Source organism: Mercenaria mercenaria, chromosome 3, assembly GCF_021730395.1.
Source record: "Mercenaria mercenaria strain notata chromosome 3, MADL_Memer_1, whole genome shotgun sequence".
In the NCBI taxonomy this organism is placed as follows: Eukaryota; Metazoa; Mollusca; class Bivalvia; order Venerida; family Veneridae; genus Mercenaria; species Mercenaria mercenaria.
In genome coordinates this window covers 66,732,251-66,757,102 of record NC_069363.1, presented here as the reverse complement: position 1 = coordinate 66,757,102, position 24,852 = coordinate 66,732,251, and the positions used below count along the sequence as shown (strand labels likewise).

At 35.2% G+C, this 24,852-nt stretch overlaps 1 protein-coding gene across 2 annotated transcripts; it reads right to left on the bottom strand.

The window, feature by feature from the left end:
• Positions 1 to 1,757: 1,757 nt before the first annotated feature.
• On the bottom strand, positions 1,758 to 24,653 carry LOC123524490 (putative phospholipase B-like 2). 2 transcript variants are annotated; one of them, XM_053538830.1, is made up of 13 exons: positions 24,441 to 24,653; positions 20,239 to 20,366; positions 19,466 to 19,584; positions 18,602 to 18,696; positions 18,036 to 18,247; positions 14,754 to 14,770; positions 14,624 to 14,695; positions 13,150 to 13,307; positions 10,954 to 11,046; positions 9,296 to 9,367; positions 8,880 to 9,032; positions 6,038 to 6,197; positions 1,758 to 5,511 (listed from the first exon to the last, which is right to left on the bottom strand). In XM_053538830.1, the coding sequence occupies exons 1-13, from the start codon at positions 24,632 to 24,634 to the stop codon at positions 5,299 to 5,301; spliced, it is 1,686 nt and encodes a 561-aa protein (XP_053394805.1). In that variant the 5' UTR covers positions 24,635 to 24,653; the 3' UTR covers positions 1,758 to 5,298. The 2 variants fall into 2 exon arrangements, with proteins under 2 accessions (XP_053394805.1, XP_045158673.2); XM_045302738.2 differs by lacking the exon at positions 14,754 to 14,770 and having other exon boundaries at positions 14,624 to 14,712.
• Positions 24,654 to 24,852: the final 199 nt, after the last annotated feature.

The following is a 24,852-nucleotide window of genomic DNA, read 5'->3' as shown; positions in this document are numbered from 1 at the left end:
CTGAAATCATTCATCCTCCACCTCTGATTCATGTGGGAAAGTTGGCAGTTACTTGCGGTGAACAGATTTGTACTGGTACAGAATCCAGGAACACTGGATAGGTTAACTGCCTGCCATTACATAATTGAAAAACTGTTGAAAAATCGCGTTAAACCAAAAATAAACAAAAACAATCAATAACATGTTTCTAATTATTTGTTGTTGTTTTTTAGACCAAAACCTTTGTATTTTTCGTGATGACCTATTTAACTTAACCTTTAGCCTGCTAGCGGCGAGTTAGTCTGCCTTTGCGACCAGTGCAGACCAAGATCAGCCTGCACATCCATGCAGTCTGATCATGGTCTGCACTGTTCGCTGTTCAGTCAGTAAATTTTCACTGAAAACCCCTTCTACTAAAGAATGGTACTGCCCAAACTGAATGATAGACCAGTTCATTTTAGAAATTTAGCAGGCTAAGGGTTAAATGTGGGGAATGAAAAGTTTACTGCCAGTTTATTTTCATACATATGTTAATAAAATGGTCTAAGTATAAAGGTATTATTAGTTTATACTAATTTATTTTAGCTAGATTGTGATGAAAGTTACATTAAAATTTCCCCATGCATGAAAAAGAAATGCTCCAAAGTTGTTCTTAAATTTGACCTTTGACCTCTAAGTGTGACCTTGACCTTAGACCTGTGGGTTCTTCTGAATGACACTCCGTCTCATGATGATGAACACAATACATCAAAATCCCTCCATGCATGAAAGAGAAATGCTCGATTCAAAGCCAGTCCGCCCGCCAAAGGCATTCCTATATGTCCCGTCTTTCAGATAAAAATGCTAAATTCTTCAAGGTCAATGTCATAAGGGGGCAGGACTCACTATAGGGGTGTAAAATGAGTTTCTGAACCATCCTACAAGGTTTCAAAGCAATATATGTAATGCTTTTTGAGAAGCCATTTTTGTGAATGCTAGAAGGCGTCAAAAAAATCTGAAAAATGCTAATTTCTTTAAGGTCAAGGTTACTAGCAGGCCAGAACTCACCACAGGGGTGTAAAATGAGTTTTTTTTAACTATCCCACAAGGTTTCAAAGCAATATATGTAAAGCTTTTTGAGAAATTGTCATTTTTGTGAATGTTCAAAGGCATCAAAAAAATCTAAGAAGTGCTAATTTCTTCAAGGTTAAGGTCACTAGGGGACTAGTACTCACCATGGGAGTGTAAAATTAGTTTTTAAATCATCCTACAAGGTTTCAAAGAAATATATGTAATGGTTTTTGAGTTCTTCCCAATTGCTGACACCACCGCTGTCACCGCCGAAGGAATTTGGATTGCTTAGTCTCGCTTCCACTAATCCACTAAAAGTGGGTGAGACAATAAAAGGATCTACCCATTATCTTACAACTGATAAGGTTTCAAGGTCACACCAGTAATGTAAAGATCACATTTACCAATTGTTCAGCCATCTATTTTAAGGGCTCAAAATTAACCTACAAAACATTTGCACCATTTATTCGAAACAATCGTCAATAGGCAGCATGTCAATACATGTGATCAGCTGTTTAGACAAGGGCAGAGGCTATGACTATTTTGAGAACATGAATATTAAAGACATGTTGTTTTTTTTCAGTATGCTGATGTCCTTTGTTGTGATAAATTTATGTCAAAGACTAAAGGCCATTTAACATACACAACAAAATGGAACTGAAATCCAACCAACAAAAAAAATAGAATGCAATAAGGCCATTGTATCGTATATAAATACAACATTCTGATGTAGTTAATAATTGATTTATTAACTCTTTGGATATAGAAAGCATCTTTTATAAATATAAATTTTCAATTGTAATTTCATACAAAAATATATTTTCAAACAATTACAAAGGATTCAAAATAAAACAACAATTAAGACAAGGGGGCCATGATCACCCTTAAGTGGCTCAACTGACCCTGACCAAGCTTGATAATGGTCCTCTGGCAGGCCCTCAAGAGTGCAAAGCAGAATTATTTGAACAAACTTGGGACAGGTTAACACAAGTATGTTACAGACTAAGTTTGGTGAAGATCCATCTAAAGGTTAATGAGAAAAAGTTTAAATGGTTTTTTTCTATATTTAGCAGTAGCAACCCAGGACAGGGTTCAAGCAGGACCATTGGAACAAACTGGACAGGAGTCCATACAAGGAGGGTACAAACCAAGTTAAATGAAGATCTATCTAGTGGTTCAGAGAAAAAGTCATTTCAAAGGGGCTTCTTTCTCCAACTTTGGCAGTTCCAGAAATGGTTCCAGCGGAACCATTAGAACAAACTTGAGATAAGTTTGTACAATGATGCTACAGTTCAAATTTGGTGAAGATCCACGAAGGACATCAGACCATCCACCTATACTTATAGCTGAACAAGGTTCATGCGAGTTGAAAATGAAAAATTACAGATACAGATTGCTTTGAGCAAAACATATATCTCATGAACGCTATAATCAAATGTACTAAACAGAGTAAAAACCTAGAAACTGGTTGAGACTAAGTCTGGGAAAAATATTTTAAAAAGTCCAATGTCACTGACCAGTAAATTAATGAAATACACAATTTGATTTGATAATGTAGGGATAATGCAAGTTTTTTCGTGTTATAACATCTGCAGAATCTCGAGAGTTTCTGAAGATGTTATAACACGCAAAGAACATGCGCTAACGCTATTCTAGCATTAAAACCAGGTAAATGAATATATTGTCCCTCAATGTCATTATATTTCTATGAAAAGCACGGTAAAGTCTACACTGTTCTTTCACACTGACGTCATTTTCTTTTGAATTATCTGTTTTAGGGTCGTAATACGTTTACGCTTTGCCACGGAATGCACAAATATGAAAAGGTGTTATAACAGCAAGTGAGCGCAAGAATCTCTCTGTTAACACACGTTTTCTCTCCTGTTAAAACACCCCTGAAAAGTGACAATAACAGCAGTTTTATGCTAGAATGGCCATTTCCATGAAGCTTGTCTGTAACGCAAGGTTGAGAAGATCATTATACAAAAGATCAAAATTCCTTCAGTTCAGTGAACTGCTACCATACAAAGATATGGCGGACTATGTTCCTTACAGGTCACAGGTATTAGTTTGGTTGACAGCTAACCTGCTTTGACCTTATCTACATAAATGAAGTCAATATTAATTTAACAGGATACCAATAAATGACACATATTTTGGTATTGTTCTTAATCTACCTACTAAGTTCTGCTGAATTTCAGCCAACACTAAAAAAAGTTGTGACTAACAGGAAGATGTACACACAAGACATTATCAATGTCCAGCATAAAACTATAAAATAAATGACATCACAAATACATACAATTATTGTACCTATTAAGAGAAAGCCAGTTCAACTTTACACTGTCAGTTTGCAGTATATACTACATATTTGTGGCTGGAAGCAGTGATATAGAGTATTTTACTGGAGTGTCTTTTCAGATGGAATTTATCAAACAAGTTGAAACAAGAGCCCATAGAATACAAAATGCCCTCTTTGATGCATTCAGTAATCTGTTTTATTTTTGAAGTTATCGCCCAGAAACGGTTTACCTGTTTCGGGTCACTGTGACCTTGACCTTTGACCTACTGATCTCAAAATCAATACAAGTCATCTGCTGGTCATGATCAACCTCCCTATTAAGTCGCGTCATCCTAGACCCCAAGCGTAAACTTCATTTCTTCAACTTCTGTGTGACATACTGACATATACTACTAAAGACTTTACCTTTATAACATACTACTGTCTGATCCCCCTAATCTGTAACAGGGATATTGTGACGAGTGGCTTTATTTTGCAAGATCCAGAAACAAACAATGCTTCATACTAAAGGTCTGTAAGGGTGGTAGTAGGATCTTCTGAATTTTTTTAAAATCGTAAATAAAGTCAATTTTACTGCAGAAAAGGTATTTTTCCATTGTAGAAATCATGCAAAATCACAATTTAGAAAAATATATACCGGTATTTTCAGAAATTTTACAAATGCTGCTTTTATGTTAACCAAGAAAGTTTATAAAATTGTATTGATTAATAAAGCCACTTAAAAAAAAGTGTTTGTATACAGTCAAACCTTTCTATAAAGACCACCATTGGGAAAGTAGAAAAAGGTCTTTGTTGGCAGGTGGAAATACACTGTAAATGTTAAAATAGGAAAGAAAAGCAGCAGTCTTTAGAGCCAGGGGGTCTCTGTACAGAGGTGGTATTTGGCTCAGGTTTCACTGTATAAGGTACAAATACACTTTTTGTACATGACTGTACAATGTATTAAAATCCTGGTACTTCAGGAAATGTTTGTACGTAGTTGCTCCTGACATTGTATACAAGGTCAAATATCTGTATTGCACACTTAGTTTCAAAAACAAGATGAAAGACAATATAACTTAAGTAGTTTTACCACTTATATGTATAAAGGAAATAGTGCTGATTGTTTTGATAATCCCTTTGCAGCTTTCAGTGCCTTCTGTTTTTAATGTATGAAATGTGATATACAAACAAACACCTTCATTATTTAAGAAATAAAGAATACCTGTTACTGTTCCTAGGAAATATTACAAATCACACATTAGAAATGTAAGTTTTCCATCAAATGTGAGAAAGGTTAAAACAAAGACTGAATGTTGAAATAATATAATTATGCAAAACGCAATATTTCTTTACACTACAGTTTACACCTACTGGAACAATGACTGATGTGACAATTGTCATAAATACATTAATCTCATGTCATAAAATCAACACAAAATTTGTGGAGTTACAAAGTACTGAGGTAAGAATTCAAAATAGGGAATGTTGTGTAACTATATAATGTAGTGCTATTCATATTTGTCTGTTCTTTTTTAAGTGTGTTACCACAGAAAAATATCTAAAACCAAGTTCATGCTACATAATGTCTGAACGTGTTTAACTAAACAGAACAAGAAAATGAATCACTTATACAGAATGATCTATCTATCACATACAAAACTGAATGAATAAACATCAAACATAATCATTGCACAAAATTTTGACCATTCTATAAAAACTTTCATACCAGGAATGCAAGAAAAACATTTTTACTTTTAATAGTAAATACATTGTACTACACTTTATTTTGATTATATTATCAAAGTAAAATTGAATAAGTACCTTAACTTAAAGCTATGTATTACTATTAGTGCACTAATAGGTTTTGTAATGTTTTAAAAATAAAAAAAATTATCACAGAGTTTAAGAGAGAAATCAACAGTTGACATTCTTTCAAATATTAAGTATTTTCCACACTGGCAGACTTGATTGTTTATATAATTATCTTATTGTACAGATATGTGTACACCGACTCTGCGTTCTTCAGTTAATGTTCCATTGAAGTGGACAGGATCAAACTTATAGATATCTGGATGACCGTAGTGGGGACAGTCCTTGGCGAAGTCTGCTTTACTCCACTGGAAGGGAGGTAACTGGTCATATGTTGGTCCACTTATAGCTATAAACTCCAGGTTGTTGAACATGGCATAGTTTGTCAACTGAAATATATACAATGATTGCTGAAATAATAGGTAAAATCAAAGTCCTTCCTACAATGTTGGTACTGGACAGTCTAAACACATAAGAAATGTTAACATGTAAAATACACCTGGCAACAGCTTAATCTGCCTTTTTTAGAAAAATATGTTGCAAAAAATGGGATCTGAACATAAAATGACATAATAACAATGTAACCTATTACTTTTGCTAAAAGTTTTCATAGGCATTTTTGAACTATTTGAAAATTTGACATTCAAACACTTCCTAACCTAACTCAACTGTACCTCTAAATGTATGAAGCTGTCTAATTACCTCCCTTTAATAGGGATTTCATTGTATTAAAGTTATTCAAAACTCTGAAAGAAATTTTTTCTTACCATTCAGTAACAGAAGCTGTCTATTTGAACATAATAGGCAACAAAATGCAAGCATTTTAATCTTCATTTACTGAAAACCTGAAATCTGAGAGTTAAGTGAAAGTTATCCACAACCACTACTTGTAAAATGTGTCAATGGCATAGTCACCTTCATATCTGTGCCTCCATGAGACCTATGACCTAAAGCTCCAAAGGGGTATGTTCCGCTAGCTGGGTTGAGGTCACACCTTGCTGAGATACCATTTTCACCGCTATAAGGTGGAGTGCAGTTACATTTAGCTAGAGGATCATGCTTGAAATCATTGTATCTGAAAGGGAGATGAAGCCAAATAAATGTTAATATAGAGGATGTCTGTTTGTTTTGAGTGAATATGGAATAATCATCTCACTGAGAAGTGAAACCATCTTTATATTTTCATGTGTGCATTAATTTATTTTATGCTTATTTACCTTGAAAGACACATTTAGAAACAAATGTTACTAGTAATCTCAGGGCGGGAAACAGACACATGTAAAAGAAAAAGACATCATGTGTCTTGTGACCTTATAAAAGACACATGCAACAAAAAAATCCATTTTTTTACAATATTCAGCTTAAGGTTATGAAATTCTTTTTTGAATCAAGAAATATACTATAAAGAACAAAGTGAAAGTAAATGACATTTTCTCCATTTGAAGCAGAGGACAATCATTGTTGAGAAGATACACCTTACCTAGGATTCAACCTATCTCGTCCTGCTTAGGTCTAAAAGTTGTACTCAAGATTTGAAATAAACAAGATGGCCCTAGGTCGCTCACCTGAGAAACACACCATAACAGTGTAAACATGTTTGACCTAGTGATTTCATGGAAACAAATATTCTGGCTAATTTTCATTAGGATTGGACCAAAAATGTGGTCTCTTGAGTTTAAACAAGTATTTTCTTTGATATGACCTAATGACCTACATTCTGACCCCAGATGACCCATATTCGAACTTGACCTAGATTTCATGAAGGCAATCATACTGAGCAAATTTCATGAAGATCAATTGAAAAATACAGCCTACATCGCATACACAAGGTTTTTCTTTGATTTGATCTAGTGACCTACTTTTTGTTCTAAGATGACCCATATTCGAACTCAACCTAGATTTCATCAAGATAATCATTCTGACAAAATTTCATGAAGATCAATTGAAAAATACAGCCTCTATCGCGTACACAAGGTTTTTCTTTGATTTGATCTAGTGACTTAGTTTTTGATCCCAGATGACCCATTTTCGAACTTTGCCTAGATTTCATCAAGGCAATCATTCTGACAAAATTTCATGAAGAACTTTGAAAAATACAGCCTCTATCGTATACACAAGGTTTTTCTTTGATTTGACCTAATGACCTACTTTTTGACCCCAGATGACCCATATTCAGACTTGACCTAGATTTCATCAAGGCAATCATTCTGACAAAATGTCATGAAGATCAATTGAAAAATACAGTTTCTATTGCATACACAAGGTTTTTTTTTTTCATTTGACCTAGTGACCTAGTTTTTAGCCCCAGGTGACCCATATTCAAATTTGACCTAGCTTTCATCAAGATAATCATTCTGACTAAATTTCATGAATATCAATTGAAAAATACAGCCTCTATCGCATACACAAGGTGTTTTTTTATTTGACCTAGTGACCTACTTTTTAATTCAAGATGACCCACTTTGAAACTTTTCCTAGATTTCATCAAGGTAATCATTCTGACAAAATTTCATGAAGATCAGTTGAAAAATACAGCCTCTATTGCATACACAAGGTTTTTCTTTGATTTGACCTAGTGACCTACTTTTTGAACCCAGATGACCCATTTTCGAACTTGGCCTAGATTTTATCAAGGTAATCATTATGTCAAAGTTTCATAAGGCCAATTGAAAAATACAGCCTCTATCGCATACACAAGTTTTTTCTTTGATTTGACCTAGTGACCTATTTTTTGACCCCAGATGAACCATTTTTGAACTTGGCCTAGATTATATCAAGGTAATTATTCTGACCAAAATTCATGAATATCAATTGAAAAATACAACCTCTATCGCATACACAAGGTTTTCCTTCGATTTGATCTATTGACCAAGTTTTTGATCCCAGATAACTCATTTTCGAAATTGGCCTATATTATATCGTCTCACAAATTAATGATTGAAAAAGGCAGACATATTGGTTTAGCCAAAGAATTACGTTTTTGTATACATTGTAATGGAGTTGTAGAAGATGAATATCACTTTACGATGAAGTGTCCACTGTACGATGGTATTCGCAAAAGATATATTCCGCAAAAATATTATGATAACCCAAGCCTTAATAATTTTTTTCTGTTGATGTCATGTAGGAATGAAAACACAATGAAGAATTTGGCTGCATTTATCTATCATGCCTTTGAACTAAGAAAAGAAATTATAATCTAGTTACCTTTTGAAATGTACATTGAAAAAGTTTGCTAAATTAACTTTTGATTTTTATGTAGATTAACATGAAATTAATGCGTAATTAAATTGTTTTTGTTACTGTATATGTTACATGACTAGTGTTAAAATATGCTATTTCTATGTACATACTGTGTCATGATGATGTATATGATGTAAGCTATTGATATGTATCTATGTTATGTGTATGGGCCGGAGGCCTTAATGCAAAATAAATAAACTGTAAACTGTAAACTGTATATCAAGGTAATCATTCTGACAAAGTTTCATGAAGATCAATTGCAAAATACAGTCTCTATCGCATACACAAGTTTTTTTCTTTGATTTGACCTAGTGACCTAGTTTTTGACCCCAGATGATCCATTTTCGAACTTGGCCTAGATTTCATCAAGGTAATCACTCTGACCAAATTTCATGAAGATCAATTGAAAAATACAGCCTCTATTGCAAATGTTGACAGACGACAGACGCCGGACATCGAGTGATCACAAAAAAACAACAACACAAAAACAGTGATATCTTTTAGCAGACTATACCTCATTAATCTCTGCATGGATTGTAAATCCTTCACTTTAGAATGGTCCCTCTTAAATATCTGGGCTCTGGGAGATTTATCATATGTAAACCAGTCACCATACTTCCTGACGTTGTCCCAGCAACCACTTTTGTTGAAAATTTCTGGGAAGTAACTAAAAGTAAGATAGAAAGAAATGAATCACACTGTCCATTCAGAAATTCTTTCAACTGGTAATATCAGAGTTATGAAGTCATCTGAAATGATACTGCCTGGGTACCTAATCGAAAACTTGGTCTTCAAAGGATATACATTGTTCCTTTATTATGATCAACTTGATTTTTGTTAGATTTTTTTTTTCAATTTTCAGCAACCTGTAAATAATATCATCAGCTTGCCTTCATTAAACAGTAAAAGAGATTAAAACCCTTAACTCACGCAATATTGTAACTTGGCCAATATGTCTGTTGATTCAACACATCAGTTTTGTCCTCATATTTCACTGAACCCCTGAAAAAGTTTTGACAATATACAATACATCTAGAGGTTCAACTGCACCCTTATCAAAGTGAAAATATACTCACTGGTCAGACAGTGCTTTGAAAAAACAAGTCCCACAGTCAAACATTCTCACTTTGGAAAACAACCAGTTTCCCTGTCGAAACTTTATCATTGGTTGGAGTGTACTTGAAAACAACCAGGCACACAGTCAAAACTACGGATGGCAATGAATATTCAAATATTCCTCCATTACATAAATATTCTGTTTTAATATTCAAATATTTGAAAAAAATATAAATTTATGACATGCAGAAAAAAGTTTACTAAAAGAACCAAAATGTTCGTTTATCTATTATGCCAAAAGGGGCCGCTTTCATTAGAAATACATGCGAAAATGGCTTCTGCCGTTGTTGGCGTGTCATTATGTTTATCAGAGTGCTGAAATTGTATGTCGCTATGGTGATGACACAGTAGCCTGTAGTTAATACTGCTAATTACTGGCCTTTAGAAACCTTAATGGTTACAAATCGCTTTGTTTACAATTGGTGTGAACTGCTGGTGTCTAATGACTTGGATTTCAATCAATGACGATCACAGATATATCTGAGTAAAGAAAAATACCAAAGTGTACAAAACAAGTCAAATATATATATTTTGTTGAAAATCTCATCATCCACTTGCTATGACTAAAAATAATTTTCGTAAAATGTAACGAGAAAATGCATTTTGTGTGGTAAAACTTCAATATTCAGACAAATAGTGTACTAGTGCCAAATATTTCTTTATATTATCCTCATTAGACTTTTCGGCAGTTTAGAATACCTCATTTGACTGAAGAAAAGAAAAATTCATTCTATTACGGTTATCTTCTGTTGAAACGCATCCTATGCCTTCTGCTGTTTAGAAGCATTTTACGCAATCATCCGTTAATTTAAGAGGTTGACTACATGTAATGTGCGTGTAGAGAACCTTACTTAATGTATGTATGAGCTACATCCTTGTAAGAAATAATACTCATAAATTACATATAACTGAAGGCAGATTACAAATACGTTATATCACAAAAGATGAACAAGTAACGAGAACAGTTTTATACAAATTTATGCAAGTTGTTAAATTAGGGATGATAAACACATCAGTTTTTGAGGTGCTTTATTGATCAGTTGATGACTGAACATTTGAATATTCGCTCATAAGGTTTACCAAATATTTGAATACCAAAGTGTTATTCATTGCCATCCCTAGTCAAAATCCATCAGAGTGTGCTTGGAAAACAACCAGTCTCACAGTTAAAACCTTCTCACTGGTCAGAGTGCTCGGAAACAACCAGTCTCACAGTCAAACATTGCCATTTGTACAATGTACTTGGAAATTACTAGTCTTGAAGTCAAACCTTTAGACCTTTATTTCATTACAACACTTTCTATAAAATCCTTTTCCTCTTCAATTTCTGTTTCAAATATTTAAATAAATTTTCTACCTTCCTTTAAAAAACTTATCAAAGTAAAATTTGTACAGACAATTCAACTTCAATGTACAGACAGTTACTTCTGCTGACAAATTTCAATTGTAAAAAGAAACTACCAAGTACATACGGAATCTGTTCCAGTATATGCAGAAGTCCTTTATAAGGTGCAAACCCCGGTGAGAACTGACGATAATCCACCACCATCCACTGATTGTTGTACCTGAATAATTTAAGTACTATATCTCAACTTAAGTTATATAGTTGTTTCTGCGTAATATGCACAATTATGTATTCAGCATAATTTAATTTATTTTTGCTGCAAAACATGGGGTCGAAAATACTTGGGTACGAAAATAGTTGGGTACGAAAGTACGATAAGCGGCCATTTTGTTTCGGATCACGTGACCGATATTTTCACGCGACACAACAAAAGGCCTTTCCGTTTCCGGTTGAAATAAAACACAGACCATGCTGCTCCACAAAAATTAACTGCCCACCGCAGCCCCTTTTTAAATATGTTTAATTTAATATAGATCTAGTGCAATTATCCATGTGTTAATACTGAAAATGTTTATTTGTTCTGTGATACTGCCAAACAATTTTGTATGTTTCAGTTTGGGAGTAAACATTATTACTACAGATGCTATCATTCATGTACTCAGCACCACTACAGGCATGTGTGACATTCACAGGAGAGCTACCAAAGAAAACTGCTGCCAAAATTGTAGACTGGAAAGTGTCATTTAGAACAGCAGCAGACATTAGTGTGTTGTGAATTCTTTAATTTGTAATGAGGGATCATAATCGTAAAATGTTAATGTTGTGATGCGGAAAATTCTAGGCGGCAGGACCCTGGCCCTACTTTAATAGGAAATTTTAAAGAGTCCGGTCTATGGTGACACCTAGTAGGACCAATTTTAGAATAACATACCCACGATTACCTCCCTTGTCTATGGTATCACCTAGTTGGGTAGGTTCAGTCATGTGGTGACAAATCACCATCTCCGAAATTCAAAATTACTGATAGCATATCAGGCATTCGGGTTAAGCCCTAAGAGCGACAATAGGCTAGGTTTTTTCCTGCGCTTCCTGTAATTTGTTTCATTTGGGGCGCTTGGGATGGTGATTTACATATCAGGCATTTGCGCGCTATTTTAATTATCTAGTCCCTGGGGCGCTGCTAAGATAAAAATCCGGTAACGTAGGAGAAAAATATTTGTACAGGGACGCGCCATGAATAGTTGTTAATCGGCTAGGGAACTGTCGCTTGGATTTTCCATCTTTTCTCTATGGTAGCACCTAGAGAAAAATTTAAAACATCACGATCGTTAAATCTATCAATTAAGTCTTATTTGATTTTCTGTGTCATTATTCAATTTACATGTGTGACAGTGTGTTTATGTTTATCATGTTTAAATGGTTTTATATGAATATACATATATATGCATAATAACATTTTGATGCCAAATACATATCCTTCTAGTCAGTATTAAATTTATTAGTGAAAGTAGATGTTAGATGTTATTGCTGTCATAAAATAACTAAATAATATTTACATGTAGATTTTTATATTTCAATAACAGTCATCTTGTTGTTTCTGGAAAAAAGTACTTGTACAGATTACTACACTATAATAATCAGCTGCTGTCATTTTAAATTAAATGACAATTTAAAATGATGAAGGAAAACACTTCTGTCACAACGAATGGCCAAAGATCAGATTCTTAAGAAATCTCTTGCATAAGATATGATCTCAGCCAGGCAGCAAGGGTTAAGCTTCCTACAAGAAGACTAGAGATCAACATAGACCTATAGTGCTCCTCTGAGAAGCCCATTTACCTTTTGACCTTGCTTCTGACAAAGATTCTGCAAGGATACTTCTGACCAAGTTTGGTGATTATCAAGTCCTTTTTCTACTTTTAGCTCTGGTACTCTGTAAAAAAATGGAATAACTTGAATAAATTGGTGAAAGGTCTGTCCAAGAATGCTACTGACCAACTTTGATGAAGATCTATCAAGTTGTTCATGAGACCAGGATGTTTAAGTTTCTGTATTTTCAGCTCAGGGGGCACCTATATATAGGCAAGTGAGATTATTTGAACATGATAGGATGTTACAGGCCATGGCATGTTTGATGTAATTCTGACCTGCAGTTTCAGAGGAAAAGATGTTTAACTAACCCTTCATTCAGGTGAGCTAAATAGTAATCTGAATCAAACATTCCTGATGATCCAAGTAAATTTAAATTCCATCACCATCACTTAATGGATTCAACTTAATTGATCTACAATTTCAATATATCTGTGGTTAAATGAATACATACGTTCCACTGTTGTACTGAGAGAATGTCTGAACCCAATCGAGCCCTGATTTAGCCATTCTGTTGGCTACCATAGTTCGGATACCCTCCAGCACACTCTCCTTAGTCACATACTTATACAGGGCGGGGTTACTGTTTCCTATTGTTGTTTCTTGTGTGGCCTACAATGATGAAGTCAAACATTTACTGTATTAATTAAATATTACACACATTGTAAATATATATTCAAGGACTGGCAAAATCAAAAGTTACTATATAGAAATGTTTGAGTCATTGATCGTGATGTTTTTTTTAAACCTCAGAATATACAAGCAGCCCATGATGGTGCAAGATCTCTCACCAGAGTTACACTGCTTGCTTGAACAGTTTTGGTAGATGGTTATGCAAGGAAAATGTCTGTGAAATTATTCTGAAACAGTGCCAGTGTTTTCTGACAAGAATATTTTAAAAGTTTCTACTAAATAAATACAGACAGGTAATGTGTATGTGTATGTTGGAGGAGATGGGGTAGGTGGGGTAAGAGATTCGGGAATGATGACATAGGAGACTGAGAGACAATACCAAACAAGAAAATTTTTAAAGTTCCACAATATACATATAGACTGAAGTGGCCTCACCCCCTACGTCTATGTTTTTTTGACCAAACAAAAAACTGATATCATCTTCATAAAGGGTCACTAAAGAAACATTTCTGTAAAATAATTTTAAAATCTGGCAAGCAAATTCTAACACTGAGGTTTGTAAGTTTCCACTATATACATTTAGGATAAAGTGACCATTTCCCCTGGCAGCCATGCTTTTTGATGAATCAAAATAATTTGAACAATCTTGGTAGAGGGTCACACAAGGACCATTTAATATGAATTTATTTCAAAATTGGGTCAGTAGTTTCATATGAGAAGATTTTTAAATTTCCATTTCACAGATATAGGAAAAAGTGACTACGTCCCCTGGCGATCATGATTTTTGACAAATTGAATAATCTGAACACTCCTGGCAGAGGGTTATACAAGGACCATTTGTGTGGAATAATTTTAAAGTCGGGCAAGCATTTTCAAACAATAACATTTTTAAAGTATCACTATAGACATACAGGACCATACCCCCTGTTGGCAATCTTTTTTGATGAATCAATGAATATTTGAATAATCTTGGTAGAGGGTACGTAAGGACCATTTAGTGAATATTATTTTAAAATCAGCAAAATCTCTGAATTTCCTAGATACAACAAAGTGAACGTTTAGAACAAACATATTGTAAGAAGACCATCCACAAGAACATTCTGGCTAATTTTCATCAACTTCCATCGAAAGGTTTCAAAGGAGATGTTGTTTAAAGAAACAGGTGGACGGATGGACAACAGACACTGGATAATGGGCGGACACAGGATGGTGAGTGATCAAAATAGCTCAACCTGGGCATTCTGTACTCAGGTGAGCTAAAAGATTGTTGTGAAATAACTATATATAAACATTACCAGTCCTGATGAGATCAGGTAGTAGTCATCACCTGACAGTAACACCCCTGGATACGAGGACATTGTGATCACCTTGCCAGCTACAGGTACTGAAAACAATAACACATGGATATGAGGACATTGTGATCACTTTGCCAGCTACAGGTACTGAAAACATATAACACCTGGATACCGGTTTGAAGAATCTGTGATCACCTTGCCAGCTACAGGTACTGAAAACATGTAACACCTGGATATGAGGAATCTTTAATCACCTTGCCAGCTACAGGTACTGAAAACATAACACCTGGATATGAGGACATTGTGATCACCTTGCCAGTTACAGGTACTGAAAACATATAACACCCGGATATGAGGAATCTGTGATCACCTTGCCAGCTACAGGTACTGAAAACATATAACAGCTGGATATGAGGACATTGTGATCACCTTGCCAGCTACAGGTACTGAAAACATATAACAGCTGGATACTAGGACATTGTGATCACCTTGCCAGCTACAGGTACTGAAAACATATAACACCTGGATACGAGGACATTGTGATCACCTTGCCAGCTACAGGTACTGAAAACATATAACACCTGGATATGAGGAATCTGTGATCACCTTGCCAGCTACAGGTACTGAAAACATATAACACATGGATATGAGGACATTGTGATCACCTTGCCAGCTACAGGTACTGAAAACATATAACACCTGGATATGAGGAATCTGTGATCACCTTGCCAGCTACAGGTACTGAAAACATATAACAGCTGGATACGAGGACATTGTGATCACCTTGCCAGCTACAGGTACTGAAAACATATAACAGCTGGATACAAGGACATTGTGATCACCTTGCCAGCTACAGGTACTGAAAACATATAACATCTGGATATGAGGAATCTGTGATCACCTTGCCAGCTACAGGTACTGAAAACATATAACACCTAGATATGAAAACTCTGTGATCACCTTGCCAGCTACAGGTACTGAAAACAGAACACCTGGATAGGAGGACATTGTGGTCACCTTGCCAGCTAATGGTACTGAAAACATATAACACCTGGATATGAGGACTTCGTGATCACCTTGCCAGTTACAGGTACTGAAAACATATAAACACCTGGATAGAGGACATGTGATCACCTTGCCAGCTACAGGTGACTGAAAACATATAACACCTGGATACGAGGACATGTGATCACCTTGCCAGCTACAGGTACTGAAAACATTAACAGCTGGATACGAGGACACTGTGATCACCTTTCCAGCTACAGGTACTGAAAACATATAACACCTGGATACGAGGACATTGTGATCACATTGCCAGCTACAGGTACTGAAAACATATAACAGCTGGATATGAGGAATCTGTGATCACCTTGCCAGCTACAGGTACTGAAAACATATAACACCTGGATATGAGGAATCTGTGATCACCTTGCCAGCTACAGGTACTGAAAACATATAACACCTGGATATGAGGACATTGTGATCACCTTGCCAGCTACAGGTACTGAAAACATATAACAGCTGGATACTAGGACGTCGTGATCACCTTGCCAGTTACAGGTACTGAAAACATATAACACCTGGATAGGAGGACATTGTGATCACTTTGCCAGTTACAGGTACTGAAAACATATAACACCTGGATACGAGGACATTGTGATCACCTTGCCAGCTACAGGTACTGAAAACATGTAACAGCTGGATACGAGGACATTGTGATCACCTTGCCAGCTACAGGTACTGAAAACAAATAACATCTGTATATGAGGAATCTGTGATCACCTTGCCAGCTACAGGTACTGAAAACATGTAACAGCTGGATACGAGGACATTGTGATCACCTTGCCAGCTACAGGTACTGAAAACAAATAACATCTGTATATGAGGAATCTGTGATCACCTTGCCAGCTACAGGTACTGAAAACATATAACATCTAGATATGAAAACTATGTGATCACCTTGCCAGCTAATGGTACTGAAAACATATAACACCTGGATATGAGGACTCTGTGATCACCTTGCTAGCTACAGGTACTGAAAACATAAAACATCTGGATATGAGGACACTGTGATCACCTTGCCAACTACAGGTAATGAAAACATAAAACACATAGATATGAAAACTCTGTGATCACCTTGCCAGCTACAGGTACTGAAAACAAGGAAAGTTATCAGTTACACAGATTCATCGTTGTTTCATGTTTATACTGCATTGTAATATATATGTATCATACAGAAAATGATAATAAAACTACGCATTTTACACTATACAAGATCTCTTGTGTTTGTGATTTGAAGGGAAAACTGATTATTTCAGAACACGAAGTCCCCTTCGAAAACCCTCCCACAACACGATTAAACCTTGTATAGAGTATAAGAGAATGTAAAATAGCCAGCTACAGGTACTGAAAACATATAACATCTGGATATGAGGAATCTGTGATCACCTTGCCAGCTACAGGTACTGAAAACATATAACATCTGGATATGAGGACAATGTGATCACCTTGCCAGCTACAGGTACTGAAAACATATAACATCTGGATATGAGGACATTGTGATCACCTTTCCATATGATGTGTGTGATGATGATAAATAACTATTTTAAGTTTGAAACAAATCCATCGAACAATTACAGAGATAAAGAGAAAGTGCATCGAAACATTAACCAAGGTGCGGACGCAGAAAGACACTGACGCCGGGTCGAGTAGGTCAGCTCTCCAAACTTCATATACTGTATAGCAGGATATATTCACGGTGCCAAATATTCATGTTTTTTTTGAAGAGTTTTAAAATCACGGTGTCTAAATTTCACGGAAACTACTTCGACTGTGAATTATAAACATCAGTTGTAACAACAGAAAGGGAGGTCATTCTTACTAGACATGAAAACAATAATAAACACGCAAATAAGTCTGTCGTTGTCGTCTGAATAGAGACGTATTTAGCGAATAATAATAATTCAACAGCGAAATTTAGTTCTGTAATGCATTTAAATAAAATCTCACCACTGTTTTACCAATATCTAATCACATATAGAAACACATGGTAAAAAGCTTCTTATGACATATTCATACAAATCCCAGTGAATATAACCCACTGTACAGTAGTCGAGCTAAAAATATATGTTTCCTTCATCTTACAGAGGCTGGGAACCAGTAATCAGACAAGTTTTCATATTTTTCCTCCATTTTTTTATCAAAATGTATTTGACTTAAATACAAAGTAGTCAACAAGATATTATAGTTATTATTACACGTTTTATTGGTGACCAGACATGGAACATATGCTATCCCTGAATTTAATCATCAGGCCTGACAACTTCTATCCTGTGTCGGATTACCAACAAACTATGTAACTAACTTTGCTGATAAAATGTATTTGGTATAAAGTACATGTGTATCTGTTTACCTCCCTGTGGTTTGAAAGCAAAATCATACTTCTTCAACATTCTCAGCATACTCTGGTATGTATCCCAGGTGTCATGTGAAACATACAGATCTTTGTTGCCTGGCAACAGCTTGATGAGTGCAGAGCAGGACCCTGAACCAACAACTTTCTTCTTCCTTAATGGATTGAGGGCATTTGGTATATCCTCCATATCTCCACTCAGAGACAAAACACTGATAAAACAATGAAAAAAAATCAAAACCTATATACATGTATTTCTATACCAAATTATTGTTGTTTCATTTTTTTCTAAAGAAAATATCTGCTAAAAGTATTTTAGATTTACATGTGTGTATTTGAATATAAATGACACATGCTGAACATACATATATTATGTGCTCTATGTACACATTTTCTGTTAATTACCATTACATTGGTATATCAATTGTATCTTCATCATGAAAAAAATATGAAGCTTTGTTGACAAACTTGAAGGAAAGAATCTGAAATCCATTTGGTTGCAAAAAAAATATTCCTATAATAGGATATAGTTTAGAAATCACACACTTCATAATCAAGAAACTTACTAAAGTCCAAAAGGGTCAACATCTGTGGATACCCCTCTCAGTTTATTGAAGTAACCATCTGTTAAACCAGCTACTTGAACCAGAAATAGATTCACCTGCAGACATCAAAATCAACTATCAACTAGAGCTGCTTTTGAGAAAAGCGCATGTCTCCCACAACTGCCTAATCATCTGAATAGTAGTATATAAGTCAACCCTGCACCAAGACCTCAACTGCGTTATCAGACTTTCAGTGCTTTGATTATCAAAACACACAAGTTTCAACGGCCATAATTCCGAAAATTAAGCTAGTTATCAAACTTAGCCCAGGGCTTATTGGCAAACACATTTTGTTCAAGTTTGGTGAAGATCAGATGAGAAATGTTCGATTTAGAGTGCGGACAAGATTTGTGACAGACACACAGACAGGAGTAAATCAATAAGTCTTAATCATACAAATAAGGCTCTTTAATTACCTACAGAATTTATTCAAATTATCAATTTAATTTTGCTTACATCTAAAAATAATTTTTAAAATGTAATGGTATTTCCTTCAAATTCATATGCTATAAATATTGAACCTAGACATATTTTATATATCTGTTTCATGTTTAGTTCAAGTTTAAACAGCTTATATTGATTTAGACTGAGAAGACGGGTAAATTTCACTCTCACCTGGGTTTGAATACATTGGTACCAAGTTAATGGTATTCTACAACATCTCAAAGTGTTTCTGGAGATTAAATTTCAATGTATTATCAATGTCAGGAACTAGACTCTGAAACCTAGACAGTATCAAGGTCACTAAGATATATATTTGACGTACTTATCCAGATACAATACTGTTCATGTTAAAACTATAAACTTGTAAGGAAGGAAACTCACCAAATTCCAGTATGTTGTATTCTGATCTTGTATTTGTTCTTTCAACCAGTCAAGGTTGTTTTGCAGAAAGTTCCTGAGTTCATGACATTCTGGGTTCAAAGGTCTTTCACAAAACTGACCTGTTAATCAAAATAAATTTCATTACAAGGCTAGAATGAGATCAGCTATCACTCCTCACAAATACTCCTTATCATTCAGGTCCTTGTTACAAAAATATGCTTACATGCATTTTACTGCCTTTAGCTATCAAAACTGTGGGTAGGTATGCAACATTCGAATATTGCTTATTCAAATATCATCAGTTGATGATTTTGACGGTTTAGAGATCTATTACTTCAAATGTATGCAAGACTGGATCAATTAAAACAACAAGAAAATAAAACTGTAAATTTATAAAATTATAAAGTCATACTTTACATATGCTCAGATATTCCACAGCAAAATACATACTAAATAACTGTTTCATTTCTTAAGTTCCTATAAAGCTCTCACTTTGTGCAGACAACTCTCGCTTTGTGGAGCCACTTCTCTATTTGTACAGACATCGAAAGCTCTTGCTAGGTGGAGACAGCTCTCATTATATGGAGACAAGCTCTTGCTATGTGGAGACAGCTCTCATTATGTGGAAACAAGCTCTTGCTAGGTGGAGACAGCTCTCATTATGTGGAGACAGCTCTCATTATATGGAGACAAGCTCTTGCTAGGTGGAGACAGCTCTCACTATATGGAGACAAGCTCTCGCTTTATGGAGACAAATTAAAAGGAAAACCAACCTTCTACAGTGTTTTTCCAGTGCATTGTTATATGATCCTTAGTGAGGTAACCCTCAACAACGCCAGCTGCATACGACTGTTGCTCATCTGTATACTCTCCATTTGTTGTCACACTCAGATAAGACCACCTGTAATAACGATGATGATGCTAATATCATAACAATCACAAGAGGGTCATGATGGTCCTAAGTCATTCACCTGACCTATTTTGTTTAACCTTGAATTATATGTCATGATACACTCTATCAAGAAGGGAGACAACTGTGTTTAGTAGATTTTAGGATTTTAGTTAACAGCCCATTTTTTAGAAAATTTTAGTACAATCCACATCAAGTGTGAAGCAACTCCATCAGGTAATAACAGAGATAAAATGAAGGTGCATTAAAACTTTAACCAAGCTATGGACGTCACATGTATGCTGAAGATTCAAACTTTTATACATTCTCATTCAGTTTTCCTCATTAAGTGTTGGTTTGCATTTGTCAAAGACAGATATCAGCTGATCATCTTGAATGAAAATTAATATTTTTTAGCAACAAGTTTTTTTTTCCAACATCTTAAAAGTGACTTCTACCTACCTACCTACCTTTTGTCTTCTGGGGACACTCCATAGCCCTTTAGCTAAAATAAGTCCCCTTGAAATACCTCTTCAAACAGGCATGTTCTAATCTCTGGCCTGACCTGGTCCGATGAGCCCAATTTTCGACTGGGCCGGGCCAGGCCAGATTTTATATTACACAGAGAAATGAATGGCATGAAATCCAAATATACAATTACAATAGCAGGCAGTATTAACCTGCATTGTTTACTTGCTGCATGTCAAACAAAATGAGAAACCAGTCCCCTGGAGAATCATTAATTAGCCATCATTCATCTTATTTGAAATACAGATTTGCACTGAAGAAAATGGTGTAACTAAATGATAACTACCCATTTTTTTCTGTGATCAAATTATTTAAAGTCAACTTTAAAACTTGGTTTTAAAACTAATGGCTAATTTCATTAATAAGTTTACCTGCTGCAATATAACTGAATATTTGCATGCATCTCTTTGGGAACTGTAATTACAGATTGTGTCCCTACTATCCTTAGCTGACCTTTTAACTGTTCAGTTGAACTTTTAATGTGTTTGGTTTAGTTAAGCTGATGTTCAATTTATGGAAGAGTAATAGAAATAAAATTCATTGTGGGACCTCTAACTCCCTGTCAGGGTGTTGGCATTTTAGATTATTGATATTTGTCTTGCACAAAAAAGAATAATGGTGCATTGTGTTTATGTTATTTCTAAGTGATATATTTAATGCTAAAAGATGCTCTTGAGCCTGTTTCACAAAACTTTGTTGGATTTTTTTTCCACATACATAGATCAATATAAATACAATCTTACAAAAATATTCAGTATATGTATAACCTAAACTACAAAATTTATATATCGCTTCCCCGCACCATACTATCCCAGATTCTAGAACGGAGGTAGCATTATTTTAGAAATTGAAAGTTGTTGTCCGTTAGTATTGACAGGTGACACTCTTTATTTTACACCATATTTGTAACCTGAAAATATCTAAATTGACCAAAATAACATGCAAAGTTTACCAATGACACAGTGGCATAGTGATAAGTTCTGCGACTTTCACACATGTTACCATGGGTTCGATTTCATTTCAGATTGTTTTCATTAAATCAATATAATGTCATTTTATTGATACTGGTTTTGTTCTTACAACATTTTATGGTAATAAGTTGTATGTAGAAGAATGTCAAATACTTGTGTATTTCTTTCAATAAATGAACAATAAATCACGGTAAATGACAATTTTTCCTGCATTCTAAGTTTACACAGGAAATTAAAAAAAAATGAGAATGAAAATGGTCAAACAGGTCACGGTTTCGAACTTCCTGTCCCGAAATTGGTAGCTGAACGTTTTGTCAGCACAACTTTATCTGCAGTAAAGAAATGTTTATATTTTATTTGGTTTTCAATATTTATATTTTTATTTATGTTTGGGCACCGATTTTTTTACGGAAGCATATGGAATATTCTTGAGTGCTAGTTCAATAATTTCGGACAATACTAAATAATCCTCAATAGACAACAGCGTTCGACACTAACTTTTTTGCCAGGTATCCCGAAGGAATACCTGCTGGGAAATTTAGGAATCCCTGCTGAAAATTAGGAGTCCCTGATAACAAAATGTGGTAAGAACATGAAAAAAACTAAAATCTAACAAACACAACTGTTTACAGTTCTACCTGTATTTTATTTCCACTTTATTTCCATTTTACATCAATGACAACAATAGCTTGTATGACTTTTGCTGTAAAAGAATAATGTCATTTCTGTCCAAGTCCTCTTCCCCCTCATCTTCACTACCATCGCACTCCTCTGCAATTTGTTGTAGTTCGTCTAAATGTATGCCGCCTAGTTCATTCCCCCTTATAACCGCCTTATTTGTAATCATTTTTCTGACATAAAAAAAATTCCGAAAAGTCTCTCTAAATAAAAAAAAAAATTCAAAAAAAAAAAAATGTTTCGACCTACCTACCCTAATTTTTTGAGCATGTTACCAGATACAAAGATTTTTTAGGCCTTATTAATGCAACTCCCACAGACTTTATCTAAAACTAGTACATTGGTCATAACAGATTTTCTTAAACATTTCATATTTTAGTTGTTTTATTTTGCACATTGCCTAAAAGTGGGTGGGGTTTAGTGTCTTTTATTATCAGCAAATTCTTCTAAATAAGAGCTGCTTTGGCAACAGTGATCATATTTTTCGTAAATGCAGACGTTTTATTGGCTTTTTATTTTAGTTTGTACTAGAAAAATGTTGTAAGAAATGATAAAAATGTTCGAAAATGTCGGTCTAGAAAACGAGTGACAAATACGAAAAACAAAAGTAACAGTTAAAGATCTTGAAAAGATAACTGTTTTAACTTTATTTTCTCATCATACCACGTATAATTTCTGCTTATTTAATTTATTTTGCCCAAACAAAGCCTCGGCAATGATAATAAATTTGTTATAGACCGTAACGGCCGACCGGCTCATGTAATCGTATCGAGCACACAAAATAATGGTACAAACACGATAATCTAAGGCTGCATTGTTTATCAATTAACTTGTAAACATTGATCAATAAACACCTTTGATAATGACAAGGCATATTGTACTAAATACAAACCGCGAGATAAGCACGTGTCATTTGGCGCGTGGCGTGACTGACATCTGTCGGTAGCTAATTAACATACGACGCTCCGCCTACTGCCATATTTCCGCTTGTGCCGGCTAACAATATTGAAATTCACTGGGATTTTGATTGACAGGGGGCAGAACTATCGAACTTGGAACGCATCTAAGTAAATTTTCGCGAATCCAGCCGACGCACGTGCCGTAATTTATGCGGGTAAAATACGAGATTTTCTCGATTTTCGCGGGTCAAAAGCCGGGACCTCGGGTCAACTGAACGCCCTGGCTTAGCAAAAGACTGATGTTTGAGCGAACAAGACTGGGGAATTCCATTTTTTTAGAATCCTATTTTATCTGAAAATCAAGAGTCTCGACGGAACACCGAAATTGTGAACTTTAGGATCCCTTGCGGATTTTTGGTGTCCTCGGGATCCCGGGACACCGTTAGTGTCGAACGCTGGACAAAATAATAAACTTAGTTAGCTTATTCAATTGGGGGAAAACCAAGCCACCAGTCAAGAGTTAGTTGAGGTGGAGAACCCCTGATAATAGTCATAACAATTAATCAGACATCACCTTTAAATTAGATATAATAGTTATGTTAGCTACAGGCTTATTCCCAGGTGTATAATTTTACAGAGTGGGAGTTCAAAATGTATTTATATAATGTCTGAAATATCCAAACTTATTCCAAGTCAGATTTTAAAGATGCTATAAAAATCACTTTCACCTTTTATGAAATTGAAATCTATGGCCTGGCCTGGCCGGGCTCGGTCGAAAATTGGGCTCATCGGGCCAGGCCAGAGATTAGAACATGCCATTCAAACAGGGTATGGCACTATGCCATGTAAAAAGACCTCTAGGACTATTTTCGTTGTCCGACTGTGTTACCACTGGACCTGCTCAATTTATTCTAAAGTTCATATTTTTTACTGCTCGCGTAATTATAATCTGTAAATATACCACTTTCCTAGACCTGATAAGATACTTGAACTGTTGAAATTTCAATTACCCAGTTTCGTTAACTTTGTTTGAAAACTCCGCTTTGGCTACCCACTGACTCGGGCTACTTTTCACAATGCTGAATTTCCCAGTGTTGTCTGCCACAACATACGCAACCTCAACGCCAGAAATGGAACACTGCACCCCTAAAACAAGAGAAAATGCAACCAAAACAAAAACCGAAAGTTCCTGCACGGCCACCATTTTGAAGAATCATATGACCTATCACGTGATTACATGTTTAGAGCTATTATCCGTAACGCTGAACGTCCCCAACAAGAAAATGTGTAATGGGACAGATGACAAAAGGGCCTGAAACCCACGTGAAAAGTATAACATTTGCACGTGCATACTTACCTTTACATAGATACCTGAATATTGGAATATAAATACATGTCATGAACACTGGAATATATAAGGAA